The sequence below is a fragment of the Xenopus tropicalis genome, chromosome 7, assembly GCF_000004195.4.
Source record: "Xenopus tropicalis strain Nigerian chromosome 7, UCB_Xtro_10.0, whole genome shotgun sequence".
Classification (NCBI taxonomy): domain Eukaryota; kingdom Metazoa; phylum Chordata; class Amphibia; order Anura; family Pipidae; genus Xenopus; species Xenopus tropicalis.
In genome coordinates this window covers 98,435,149-98,447,415 of record NC_030683.2, presented here as the reverse complement: position 1 = coordinate 98,447,415, position 12,267 = coordinate 98,435,149, and the positions used below count along the sequence as shown (strand labels likewise).

Here is a 12,267-nt window from a genome sequence, read left to right as displayed (position 1 = left end):
CGACTCCACCATAAGAAAGAGACTGGGCAAAAACGGCCTGCATGGCAGATTTCCAAGGCGCAAACCACTTTTAAGCAAAAAGAACATTAAGGCTCGTCTCAATTTTGCTAAAAAACATCTCAATGATTGCCAAGACTTTGGGGAAAATATCTTGTGGACCGACGAGACAAAAGTTGAACTTTTTGGAAGGTGCGTGTCCCGTTACATCTGGCGTAAAAGTAACACAGCATTTCAGAAAAAGAACATCATACCAACAGTAAAATATGGTGGTGGTAGTGTGATGGTCTGGGATTGTTTTGCTGCTTCAGGACCTGGAAGGCTTGCTGTGATAGATGGAACCATGAATTCTACTGTCTACCAAAAAATCCTGAAGGAGAATGTCCGGCCATCTGTTCGTCAACTCAAGCTGAAGCGATCTTGGGTGCTGCAGCAGGACAATGACCCAAACACACCAGCAAATCCACCTCTGAATGGCTAAAGAAAAACAAAATGAAGACTTTGGAGTGGCCTAGTCAAAGTCCTGACCTGAATCCTATTGAGATGTTGTGGCATGACCTTAAAAAGGCGGTTCATGCTAGAAAACCCTCAAATAAAGCTGAATTACAACAATTCTGCAAAGATGAGTGGGCCAAAATTCCTCCAGAGCGCTGTAAAAGACTCGTTGCAAGTTATCGCAAACGCTTGATTGCAGTTATTGCTGCTAAGGGTGGCCCAACCAGTTATTAGGTTCAAGGGGCAATTACTTTTTCACACAGGGCCATGTAGGTTTGGATTTTTTTTCTCCTTAAATAATAAAAACCCTCATTTAAAAACTGCATTTTGTGTTTACTTGTGTTATCTTTGACTAATAGTTAAATGTGTTTGATGATCAGAAACATTTTGTGTGACAAACATGCAAAAGAATAAGAAATCAGGAAGGGGGCAAATAGTTTTTCACACCACTGTAGATATCACTTGGAAATCCTGTGAGATGAGCTAATGAATAACAATAAGAGGCTAGTAAGTAAATATACACATATTGTTGAAATATAAAAACAGGTTGCTGGGTGGAAAATCTCATTTACGGCATGGAGAATCACTCCGTGTGCCACTGCCAAATAATAGGTGAGAAAATGCAAAGTATTTAGCAAATAGCTAACTTTCATATTGATTAATTATATGTATGAAGCATTAGTTCTACTTTAACACAGTATTCCATTTATGTTTGGAGAATAGTGAAATAGCTGTGGGTGGTGTAGCAATGGATATCAAAAGTAATATGTTACTCCACATTATTTTGGTATCATTTCAGCAATAACTTCAGCAACATTTCTTACAGGCAGAAAAAGAAAGATTTTTTTCATTCTTTCATTTCATAAAATGGTTTATAGTATTTTGCTAGGTCTGAGGTGTTGAACATAGCTCATTAATAGTTTTGTTGAAAAGGATGTACACTTCATTATGAGAAGGGTAAAAAGGTTAAAGTAGAATCCCTTCAGCTGAGACCCCCAGTTGTACTAAGGGTCAGTAATGTAAGTAAGATGAATGTGACAATGAGGCCCCTAGCTTCCTCATGGACAAATTCATAGAGGGAGCAGACCTAGTGGCCACGGTTGGATCAGGCACATATAGCTATGCCACTGGAAATGGTGTAAGGAATATTATTACATTACAAAATTACTTTTCTTTCCCTGTTTTTGTGAATTTTTATTATTTATGTCTTTTATTACATATTGCCAATTGGGATAGACCAAAGAAGATGATGGCGTGCATAAGGTAACCAGATGGTACCTGCTATCTGTTAGGTACAGGGATTTAACATTCAATTTCTTTAATAACACAGGTGCATGTAAGTGGCAGGTGGAACGCAGCATGTTGCATTTTTTAAATGAATGTATTTTTAAAAAAGCAAAATGGCATCTGATTTTAATGGATGTAATATTAGGATGAACTATCTGAGGATCTAGCAATGGCTACATTTGTATGCTATAAAGCAGGGATTTTAGTGTGCTTTAATTAGAAAATTGTGTAGCCCACTTTCTTTCTAAAAGGGTCAAGCCTTCATCCATTTATTTCTTGTTCAGGATTCAAGCCTTATCTGAGAATATTTGTGAACAGATGTTCAAATGCCGCTGGCAGTAGGTCAGCTACCCAACCTTGAATGGTACACAAGCCCAGTCTCTAGTGGGTGTGCAGAGTAAGAATGCAGTGCTCGGTGTATGAGGAAAAAATGTGATTGTTCTGCATCCAATAAAAAGTAATGATATCTTAGTTGGGATCAAGTACCAGGTGCAGTTTTATGATTACAAAAAAAAAAAAAAAAGGAAACCCATTATCCAGAAAGTTCCAAATTACGGAAGGGCCATCTCCTTTTTCTCTGTAATAATAAAACAGTACCTTGTACCTGATCCCAACTAAGATAGAATTAATTCTTATTGGAGCCAAAACAATCCTTTTGGTTTTAATTACAGTTTAAATACATTTTTTAGTAGACATAAGGTAGGAGATCTGAATTACGGAAAGACCCCTTTTCCGGAAAACCCCAGGTCCCTAGCATTCTGGATAATAGGTTCCATACCTGTACTGTACAGTAACTGCTTGGGTTCTTTTGCAGCTATCCATTTAAGATTATTCTTAAAAATATAAATTTGGGTTGGGGGCAGTAAAGCTTGCAAATGTGTGTAGTTTGCCTAGAATGGCACATATACTGTATGCTTTGGTTCATGAGTAATGCAAAGTAACGTCTGCCATCTAGTGGCTCGGAATAAGATTGTTACTTTACAGCATTGACTTTTATGGATTATGAAAGCAGAAGCAATCACGTTTTCCTGCAGAGTAAAACCAAAGCCATATTCATGTTTTAATATTCATTTTAAGAAACATACTTGGGGCAGATTTATCAAAGTGTGACACAGAAGCCGTTATAATGTGCCAGCAGCATGGCAGGTGGCAGTTAGAATGAAAATCACAATATGTTATTCAAAAGCTGTGGCAAAATATTCTATATATTTTCAATATGGTATGTACGTGATTTATGGTCTGAAGCAAAGCACAGAAGAACAAATAATATATATCATTTACTCCTGTATATACAGTAAGTATTTCCATTGCTGTTTTTTCTCAGTTTTGTATCTTATTTAACCATGGTACATGTAGCCAATATTCGCCTGAAAACACGAGACTTTGCATTTAGGTGGATTTTGGTTACATGTGCCTGCACCCAGGCATATTCCATTCATTTGGGTACAGGCACAGGTAGGAGCATATGACCCATATTTTTGGCAAGCGTTTTTCAGCTTGCCAAAAATATACGCCATACGCATGGTGTGCCATTAGCCTTAAGTCAGGTTAGGGAGGGGTCAGACTGGAAAGGCACACAATTCCTCTGCTCCTGAAGTTTTCCAGTCTTGAAACCTAAGGCACGCGCAGAAGTGACTACAAAGTGGAAAGATGCAGGTTTGGTGTGGGTCAGACTGGGAAGGTACATAATTCCTCTGCTCCCAAGTTTTCCTGTCTTGCAAGGTGTGAGTGGAAAGACTAGAGTACAGGTTGGGTGCATGTTTTTCCTGACATACAAATATATACAAATATATTATATATAGATAACAAATCAAACACAACCAGCACCAAGGGTCTTTTGGTTCAAACAAAGATTAGTGTATTATAATTGCATGTACAACCATATATATACGGTCCCTGCTCTAGACCTTTTAGGGCTGTGATGCACTGGGAGATTAGTTGCGCAAATCTCCCTTGTCGTGGGCAACTAGTCTCCCCGAAATGCCATCCCACCGGCTAGAATGTAAATCGCCGGTGGAATGGCATATGCGGCAACGCGATTTGCCGAAGTTGTGTATGCCATCCCACCTGCGATTTAAATTCTAGCCAGTGGGATGGCATTTTGGGGAGATTAGTCGTCCGCGACAAGGGAGATTTGTTGCGGCGAGACTAATCTCCCCATGTGCCACAGACATTGAGTGCAACTTCCAAGCCTTTATATACATGAGGTAAGCAAACAATTTGGGTGCAAATGAGGCGATTAAGCCGTTACTGCAGGTGACCAGGTGAGGGTGGATTAGACAACCAGAAACTCCAGGTGCGTTGAAATAAACCCATAAACAACCAGTAGCTAGAATTAAATTACACTGCTGCTCCCCAGGCACAATAAACAAAGAACCTCCTCCACCCAGCAGAGGAAATCAAGATTAACCCCTTTCAAGCAATATTATCCACTTAATGGACTTTTATGAGTAAAGCACTCTTAAATCTTAATACAATAACCATTAATAATTCAATTTAAGAACAAGTTAATCTGTGCATCCATTCATTTGGACACTGATGCTTTATTGCAATAACAAAGCTAACTTCATCAAAATAGTTGCTGTGGGACTGATTCACTTTCATGCAGTGGAGAAGGTGAAGTGAGTCAGTCTAGGGCTGAAATAATAGCAACAGGATTCAAAATAATAATAAAAGCACTTATTGTGCTGGGGTTGCCTCCACAGAGAAGCCTTCTGTTGAATATACTGATCTCACACAAAGAAATGCACCAAATTTAAACTGCAGCAATAGGATACACAGTTACACGCACCAAGAGTATGCGCTTACCCCTTTCTTTTCTCCCTTCTATTGCCATTCTACTTGAGCTCTATTGCTTTTCTATCCCATCCTCATTGTTCTACTATTCTCTTCTGTTTGGCCCATCTTCAACTTTCTATTGCTCCTAGTCTTTCCCTTTTTCTCCCTTCACTGTTCCAAAGTATAAAGTCCATCTTATTTCCAAATTGTGGCCCAGTGATAGCTGTCTGGCAAGTGATCAGTAGTGTGGGTGAGCAGGTTATGGGACATAGGGAATTAGAGTGTTATGTGATTGGCTGTGAATTTGGCAGGAGTTAGATTGTGCACAGTTATGAAAATATTGTGTACTTCTTACTTATTGAATTAGCTCTGTCAGATTAATTTTGTTATTTCTGTTATCCAGAAAGCTCTGAATTATGGAAAGGCCAACTCCCATAGACTCCATTTTAACGAAATAAAATTCAGATTTTTAACAATGATTTCCTGTTACTTTGTAGTAATAAAACAGTACTTTGTACTTGATCCCAACTAAGATATAATGAATCCTTATAGGAAGCAAAACAATCTCATTTGGTTTATTTAATGTTTAAAATATTTATACTGGCACTCACGTATAATCCACAGCTTGGCCTGGGTGCAATCCTCAAAGTCAGAACGAACACGAAATGGGAAAAGAAGCCGCACTCACAGGACTTAAGTACAAAAATAAAAAACTTTTAATGGTAAATCAGTGAACTGACGTTTCGGCTGAACACCTCAGCCTTTTTCGGCTGAACATCTATATATATATATATATCTATATATATATCTATATATATCTATATCTATATCTATATATATATATCTATATATATCTATATATATCTATATATATCTATATATATCTATATATATCTATATATATCTATATCTATATATATATCTATATATATATCTATATATATATCTATATATATATCTATATATATATATATATATATATCTATATATATCTATATATATATATATATCTATATATATATATATATATATATATATCTATATATATATATCTATATATATATATATATATATATATATATATATATATTTAATTTATTTATTTTCTGGCGCTTATTGCTCCAGAAAACCACAGGTCCTGAGCATTCTGGATAGCAGGTCCCATACCTGTATGTGCACTAGAAGGATTAAAAGTGGAATATGAGTCTAATTGCTACATTTATCATGCTGTGGAGTAAAACATTACCGGTGATATTGCACATAGCAGCCAATCAGATCTTTGCTTTGGTTTGCCAACTGGTGAAATTTAATTGCTTCACTCCACCCTTTACAAAGCATGATAAATATACCCCTAAGAAAATTACATTATATTAAGCTGCTACTATGTCAGAATGTGTGCGCATTGGCTTGCTAAGTAAATGAGCCATGGAAATTTCAGTAGGCTCCAATGTACATTTTTTAAATCTGATTTTTCTATCCAGGGATCCAACATAATACTGAAATGACATTTAGACTCACTTAGCCCCTTCAGTTGAGTCTGTAATCGTGGTACTAAGTCTAGTCTTCTTGCAGTAATGAGTGTATTATAGTGATTTTACCCTTTCACTGTGAAAAACTAAACTGCAATCTGGATTCCACTTGTCTATAAAAATGGTCTATGATTGCATTTTGCTCATAAGTTTCTGCATTATCTCTGGGATAATGCTACAGATGTACCATTATGGATCATGTCTGAAATATATGTCTTTTGTTTTTTTAAATCGGCAGAAGGTTGACTAGGAGTGAGGGATGGAAGATTCAGACATGACGGCAGTCAAGGGTCACATTAAGATTGGGGCACTTTGTGCTATTAGCTGCTGAGACACCAGAACCAGCCTTTATACCCGCCATTTACTGCAATTAAAAGTAGTTACACTGCTCCCAGAGAGGTCTGGATTGGATTTTTCTGTCTGCTTCTTAAAAAAACATCTTGTAAATATTTATATTGATAATTTGAACAGTGTTATTTAATGAATTGTATAAGCATGGGAATACCTGCAGAACACCACTCTAATTTAAGGAGGGTGGGTCTGTATTACTCTACTTAATTAATATAATTAAAATTGGCTCCCAATGTTTTAAGTCACTTGGCAACTGGTGCTTTAATCCAATGAGAGAATAGGGATAGATAAAAGAGACCAATACTACTGAAATGGGAATGGGTGCTTGGACATTATATAACATTTTTACACATATCTGCTAAGCATCTTATAGGCCTGCATTCTCCCACAGTGGAAAGCTACAGAAGCTAAGGCTGAATTTCATTACCATTCCTGTGGTCTACAGTTATAGCTATCCCCTTGGTAATACTTTTAAACATCAAGTTTTAATGATTCACCCTCAGTATTCCACAAGTGCAGAATCTCTCATTCATTTTTGGATTATTTACATAGTCTACCACTCAAAAAAATAATGAATATATGAACAATGCTGAGCCATATAAACACCCTGAGCTGATAAAGTAGGGAGAAACCTCTACCCAAAGACAATATATGAACAATGCTCAGACATATAAACCCCTTGAGTCTGTCACAATGCACTAATTCATTATTTATATCTGAAATACCAAGGAAAGCTTTTACCTAACAAGTGTGCATGAAGCAGGAACTAAACATAACGGCTTATATGCTCTTAATGAAAAGATCCTGTGCAAAAATACTTTAGTAAAATTTCTTCAAACCTTTAATGTTTTAGTGATTTTGTACAAGAATTATGCAGTTCCAAAGCCCCCTTTCTAACACTGGCAGCCAATATTTTGCACTGCCAGCTAACAGTTATATTGTCAGTAAGTGAGTATAGATACGACAAAGTATGTATTTCAATTATTCAACACAGCAAGATCCACCAGCGCATGAATAGCCCCTCTTCTCAAAAGCTTCATACATAGATTCAATGCGAATATAAAGTGTTTAAAGTGCTACTTGATATGTTAAGACATGCTTGTACAGTATATATATATTTATATATATTACAAAAGGCCAACTTATCCAACAGGTCAGGGCGTCTTCAATACTTTATTTATATTACATTATATATTACCCAGGAATGCCCAACACATATGAAATCACTTACATTTTAATGCATCAGTTTTTGGTTTAATCAGCTCTCTTAGCAAGCACACAGTATCTAAAGCAAATCTTACCTATACTTCATGCCTGTTTTGCGAGCTGTACATTCATTCAGTGAAAGTCCGTGCATTTTGAGAAATTCTTCCATGTTCTTCACATGTGCAGCTACTCTCACTTCCCGGAGGCGTTGGAGTTCCACCACATCGACTTGATGGACCTGGTTTATTCCCCAATCGGAATGATATCTACTAAGTACACTTTTCAAGCTCCCGCTGTATGACATGGACAGCATTTTGCTGTCTGGTCTAGGAATCTGTGAATTTTCCAGATGCATAGATTTAGAAGACGCATGATTTCTTTTAATGGGTGAGACTCTGTAGTCACTGCAACTTGCTCTCTGTGCTACAAACATTTTTCTGTGAACAGCACAAACTTTCGGAGTAAGTGGATAAGACAACTAGTTGGTTCTACTAATTAATGGACCTTTATATATTCTCTTTGTTCAAGACACCACAGAGACATGTACACACGCATGTCATTGGTCATTCGATCTCCCCTGGTAAATGAACCCAGTTCTTAAGAACTTAGAGAAAACAATAAAAGATGAACCTGATCGGTTTCAACATGGACAACAAAGTAAACTACAGTCACTTAAGAAGCAAATCAAAAAGACTGAACTTATCATGCATAACTAAGCTCTCTTTAGAATGCATTTTTGCTGGTATGCATACTATAGCACACATGCAGGATAAGAAAATAAGTTTGAGGATACAAATAAAAAATAACTGCTGCATAAAAGTAAGATGGAACCACTTAAGACAAAAGCAGAAAAGCATTAACATCTATGTAATTATTATTATTAAATTAATCAAGATTTCTTGAAAAACTTTTTCACTCTAGTACAACTTTGCAAAGGTTTCAGTTACATACAGAGAGAGACATACTATCTGGAGTTAGTAACAGATGGTCATTGTTATCCACAATATAGGGATATTCAACCCAAATAAATGTAAAAATGTAATTATTCAGCAACTTTTATTTAATAAGGATCCAAAGTCCCAAGATAACAATTTTAGTGGTGCACAACAATAGTTTGTCTTTGTTGTTTAGCATTCTATAAGTATCTGACTAATGTCTTTAAAGAAGAAGAAAACGTGTAATCACTGCAGAGTTGCCAATGTTAGGAACCTCCAGAGATTCTAATCACTTCTCTAACCCCCCCAGGCTGGTGCTCCTGTCTGCTGAAAATGAAAGCAGTTCAGAGAATTTGTGTAGGAGCACCACCATGTCACACTCTTCTTCCTCTTCTCAGATCTTCTCTTTGGACGCGGCCCAGTGTGCATGCGCGGTAGAGTAGAAGAACCAGCTTTCTGGGCTTGAAAGAGCAGCAGGAGGGCTCATACTGAAGTGCTGTTAGGCTTATGGTACACAAGGAGATTTGTCCCCTGTGGTTAAATCTGGGCTACTGCAGGCCACTGGAAATAAGTGAAATCTCCCGGCGTGTCATGAGTCTTACAGTAAATTTGTTTAAAATACCTCTATGCTCAGTTAAAAAGAAAACCATACCCACAGAAGTGGGTGGCCTATTAAAGAATCTTACCAAAGTGGAATATATATCAGTAAATATTGCCCTTTTCTGTGATGGTCTGTGTGCTCCCTCAGAGATCACCTGGCAAGAAATAATGCAGCTGTAACAGAGAGCAGTCTGGGGGTAAAAGGCAGAGCTCTCTCTGTCCAACATTTGTGTGCCTTAGATTGTTTGTATGCACTGTGAATTGTATGATCCCAGGGGCAGTCATTAGTACTCAAAATGGCAATTTTCAGGGCACATACAGAGGAAAAACTATCTTAGGAATTATGACTGATACACACATTGCTTTTAGTTAAGGGGGTATAAATCTCATACAAAAAAAGAAGTGGGGGGTCAAGTGGATAGTTCTGGTACAATCCCACCAGTATCACATACAATAAAGAAAGCACAATTCCATGCACGTGGGGAAGGGATTGGGTTACACCTCCCTGAAATGTTGTGCAGGGTGTTATTGTGCTTTTTCTTTATTGTATTCGTTATAGGAGCCCCTCAACAAAGACTGAATCACAAAGCCGGGCCCTTAAATAAACATTGTCGCTACTACTGCCTTATTTGGACCATTTTTTATGGGGAAAAATGCTTTGAAAATATTTCTGTATTACTTAGAAAATACAGTTTCTCTTCCTCTTACTTTGAAATAAGCAGCACCCAGAAAAGGCATCCCCATATCTGGGGGAAACAGAATCAAACACTTGCAAGAGAATGTTTCTGCATCCCAACATTGAGTCATAAAATATTAATGCTTTTAATTTACTTTAATCTTGAAGGCCTGGAAATTCTCATTATGCATAGTTGTAGAAGATTATGTTCTCTAACGAATTCAACACTTCATTTAGTAATGAGAGGAAATGTGCACCAGTTTCAGAGGTTCCATTGCTTACATGCTATACTATGTGAAGATTACTTGCTTCTAAGAAGCAAGAAAGGTAAGCAAGTTACAAGCCACATTTAACAGAGGGCAAGGGCAAATGAAAAACACAGTGTAAGACTGTGGCTACAGTGTTTTTGTTAGATCACATTTACATAAAGTGAATTGGACAGTTAAAGGAAAGCCTATTCTGAAATGACTCACTACACTTCTCAAATTGCGGCTGTGTGTTTAGAAGCAGGGATGCTGTGGGGTTCATTATAATTCTATATCATTGGATGTAGACTGCAGCCCTGGATGGTTCAGGTTTCTATTGTGTATATATATATCTCTCACTGGATACATAAATTGGACTGTGTCGCTCCACGTGGTCTTAATGAGACTTTGCCCTTAGGTTGTTTTATCTAATGTTATATATTTTTCCTCTTTTCGAGAATGGACTCTGAACTGTATCTGTTTTATAGCCCCTTGGCATACTTTTCCACACCATGATCACTTGTTACCATTTATTTCATGGTTTCATTTCTACCAGATACATTTTGTTACTATGTACTTTTCCCTTAGCAACATTGTTGCAATTCCTTTTGCTGGGCTTGGGTACTACGTAGTACTATACATTTTGTTACTATGTACTTTTCCCTTAGCAACATTGTTGCAATTCCTTTTGCTGGGCTTGGGTACTACAAGTACTATATACTTTACACATGACCTCTAGTGGCTACTTTGGTTACTGCGATTCCCTCCATATAGGTGTTGCATTTGGGTAGCTGGCGTACCCATGCCCCTTCTCTGCATTAATGTGTATTGCCCCGCGGGGGGCATATCTTCCCCCTTTTGTCTGGGTTGGTCCGCTGTACACTGGGGGTGGGTAGGCGTTTCCCCCTTACCCCAGGTACGAGTATATGCCCTGCGGAGGGCTTAGGCACCCGGTATGAGTATATGCCCTGCGGAGGGCTTTGGCACCAGTATATACTGTTGTCACTATACCCACATGTGAGCTCCATAGAAGGCATTGCGTGTCCCATGGGCCCAGCATACTGCGCATCCTGGCGGTACCCCGAGTCCGGCGCGCTCTTAACTAATAAGTGAGCGTATGCGGCGATACCGGGTTTATTAGTATGGTGACCCTTGCGCCTGCCGTTGGCTCCTTATATACAATAGCTTCCTCCTCTCTATACGGACGGCTTAATACTATGTGGCTTATGATGTCCGCTCACTACTATGGGGATGGTTGCCTAGCAACGGCGACGCAACCAGTCTGGTAATGTGCCTTAAGTTCCGTACCCTGGTGTTGTTCCACTGTACTAGCGGTTCCTTCCCAGTGTTAAGGGAGTAGAGAGGGGTTGGGACTTTTCATGTTTTGCAACCCTATAGTGTTGCAAAACGACCAGCTGTTGCCACATACTGAGATCCCCTCATTTACGTACCCTTTGGCCCTGGACACATTGTCCTTACATGTCTATACCTGTATGCACTTTTGTAACATGTTTTTTTGTGTTTTCCATATTATTTTGTCACATTATGTGTTTGTTAGTGGTTGCCTAGCAACAATCTTGGCGCCCTTTTGTGCTTAAAACCGTTTGTACTACGCTGAGATGTTACTGTCCCTGATGAAAGTTCCAGACGGGAACTGAAACGTCGGCCTCACATTTATTCATCTATACCAAAGTGTTTTTATTGAAAAAATTCCAACGTTTTGAGCACAACCAGTGCTCTTCCTCAGGGACAAACCAACAGACCATAACCCAACACCCACAGTAAATACCCCCACCCCATAAAATGGCGCCCAAAAAAAAAAAAAAAAAAAAAAAAAAAAAAAAAAAAAAAGGCCATAGTTACCATGGCAACCAGTGTAAACAAGCCCCACACCCACCAGAGCAAGGTAAATTCAAATGTCAACATATACAGGCAAATAGAATGGGAGTGCAGTGCTGGAAAACAAGGTTAAGTTTAAAATCATGTAGCTAGTAGGCAAATGGATACATTTTGCAAAAGATATATGTTGCAAAAAATGTTGCAAAAAACTACACAGAGAATGTTCCCAGTCAGAGAGGTCAAGCACAGTGAAAAACTTGACATCTCTGACTGGGAACATTCTCTGTGTAGTTTTTTTGCAACATATATATATATAAATAAATAAATAG

General features: G+C 38.1%; 1 protein-coding gene across 6 annotated transcripts in view; it reads right to left on the bottom strand.

The window, feature by feature from the left end:
- The window catches only part of kcnab2 (potassium channel, voltage gated subfamily A regulatory beta subunit 2), a 120,131-nt gene that overhangs the window by 50,399 nt on the left and 57,465 nt on the right, over window positions 1-12,267 (bottom strand). The window contains exon 1 of one of the 6 annotated variants that reach the window (XM_018095451.2): window positions 7,739-8,099. The exons of 4 other annotated variants lie outside the window; for them this stretch is intronic. In XM_018095451.2, the coding sequence (XP_017950940.2) occupies window positions 7,739-8,076 (338 nt within the window). In that variant the 5' untranslated portion in view covers window positions 8,077-8,099. Of the gene's footprint in view, window positions 1-7,738; window positions 8,100-12,267 lie in introns of those variants that run through there. One more of the 6 variants, XM_012967345.3, reaches the window with a different exon arrangement.